The sequence below is a fragment of the Sinocyclocheilus anshuiensis genome, unplaced genomic scaffold (genome assembly GCF_001515605.1).
Source record: "Sinocyclocheilus anshuiensis isolate Anshui unplaced genomic scaffold, SAMN03320099.WGS_v1.1 scaffold544, whole genome shotgun sequence".
Classification (NCBI taxonomy): domain Eukaryota; kingdom Metazoa; phylum Chordata; class Actinopteri; order Cypriniformes; family Cyprinidae; genus Sinocyclocheilus; species Sinocyclocheilus anshuiensis.
This window is the reverse complement of record NW_015555763.1, coordinates 1,799,245-1,800,942: the sequence shown is the minus strand read 5'-3', so window position 1 is coordinate 1,800,942 and position 1,698 is coordinate 1,799,245. Positions and strand designations below refer to the sequence as shown.

Here is a 1,698-nt window from a genome sequence, read left to right as displayed (position 1 = left end):
AATTGATAAGAAAAGGCTGAATGATCTTTTAAAAAAGACCCACTTCAGATATTTGTGATCAAAAATGACCAGCACAGGAAATAAATGGGAAATATTAAAACACAGAGCAATTTTGGGGGTACACAGCCCCATGTATATAAACTGTATTAATATAATAAATAAGTATATATATATATTATACAGAAATAAATAGTGCGTCATTTAGACGTGAATGTTGTCTAGTAGCACGAAATCCCCTCAAAATACAAATATTAAAGAATAAATATTTTTGAAACAAAATACAAAATATTGAAACAAATTATCATAAGTGTGAGCCCTAAGTAAGGAACTCCGGAGGGTTATTGGTTGCTAAGAGGCAAATGATGCAGTCAAACCTTTTTGTGCTTTTGAAGACCCAGATGAACTTGACATGGTAGAAGAGCTTCCATCATCGCTGTCAGGAGGAATGTCTTCAGCAGAGCCATCAGAATCACTGTCAGACCGCACACTGACATCCTCATTACTCTTCTTCACTGAAAACAAATGAAGTGTTATTGATCATAACGGTCACTGGCTGATGAACAGCATGAATCTGCAGAACTGTGCCGTTATTACAGTTTCTGTAAAACAAGAGAGACACCTTGAAAGCTTGGTAACGATGCAGGACAACCTTCTTTTTTCCGAGCTTGGAACACAACCTCTCTGTTGACTGAACGTTTCACTGAAAAACTCTCCTCGGTGGCTGTAAGAGTCAAGTTTCTTCGTTAAAACCGATCTATTTAGTGCTTATAAGAAGTTATAATAAAATACTCACAGTCTTTTTCGTCAAGAAAGCCGAGTGTATTGCTCTTTGGCTGCTGTTTGATGTCTCTGGACTGGAGCGCAGTGACTGAGGGCTCGTCGTCAGCGTCACTGCAGTCACACTCGCGAGTCTTTGAACTACTTGAAATCCCTCCTCGCGCCAAATCTGCTTTTGAGTCTGCTTTCTCCGTTTCCTTTCCGGCATCACCGCCGCCGAGCTTGTCATTCTCATCCTCATCACTGGATTCATTTTTCCTTTGCCTCAAATTTCTGCGTGGATTTTGATTAAACATGTTAAATGCAATCCAGTGTGAACGTGAAATCGACGACTTGCCGTGGCGTAAATTGTCATTCCTGGTCGACGTTTCAAAACATTTCACAATAAAAGTCCTGTACTTGAATAACGAAATCGATTGTATATTTAATTAATTGTGAAAAGTGTAGTTGTGTCAACGTCTTCAAATACACATGGCAAATGTATCCAAACTGAATCTTGTCGATTTAAAAAGTGAAATTAAATCAGTTACGGCTGCTTAGCCCCAGGGCCTTTAAGCATATTCTTATATACAAGCTTTTCACTTAACATTTTATTATGGTTTTAATATAAGCTTCTGCAGAATTAAAACTGGAAATGCTATCTTCAGTGTTTGCTTCCCTATTTATTTTGGAATAACAAAAAAATCGGGAAAAAAATGAAAATATGTAAATTAGTCACAACTAACTGAGGGTGCTGAAGCATGTGTTATACTATGTGAGTTATGTCTTCTTCATAATAATAATTCGGTAGACAAGGTAATGTCTAGTGTAATATTTGGGTAAAGGTTATCTAAAGGTTAGAGTAAATAGAATAGAATAGAAAGTAACATTTCCAGGATTTTTTTGTCATACTATATGGGGTGCTGTTAGACTTTAAAATTA

General features: G+C 36.7%; 1 protein-coding gene across 1 annotated transcript in view; it reads right to left on the bottom strand.

The window, feature by feature from the left end:
• The window catches only part of LOC107674036 (GC-rich sequence DNA-binding factor 2-like), a 7,601-nt gene extending 6,453 nt beyond the window's left edge, over positions 1-1,148 (bottom strand). Inside the window, exons 1-3 of the mRNA XM_016467895.1 lie at positions 794-1,148; positions 620-721; positions 375-512 (exon numbers count right to left, since the gene is read on the bottom strand). Of these exons, the coding sequence (XP_016323381.1) occupies positions 375-512; positions 620-721; positions 794-1,073 (520 nt within the window). The 5' untranslated portion in view covers positions 1,074-1,148. The remainder of the gene's footprint in view (positions 1-374; positions 513-619; positions 722-793) is intronic.
• Positions 1,149-1,698: the final 550 nt, after the last annotated feature.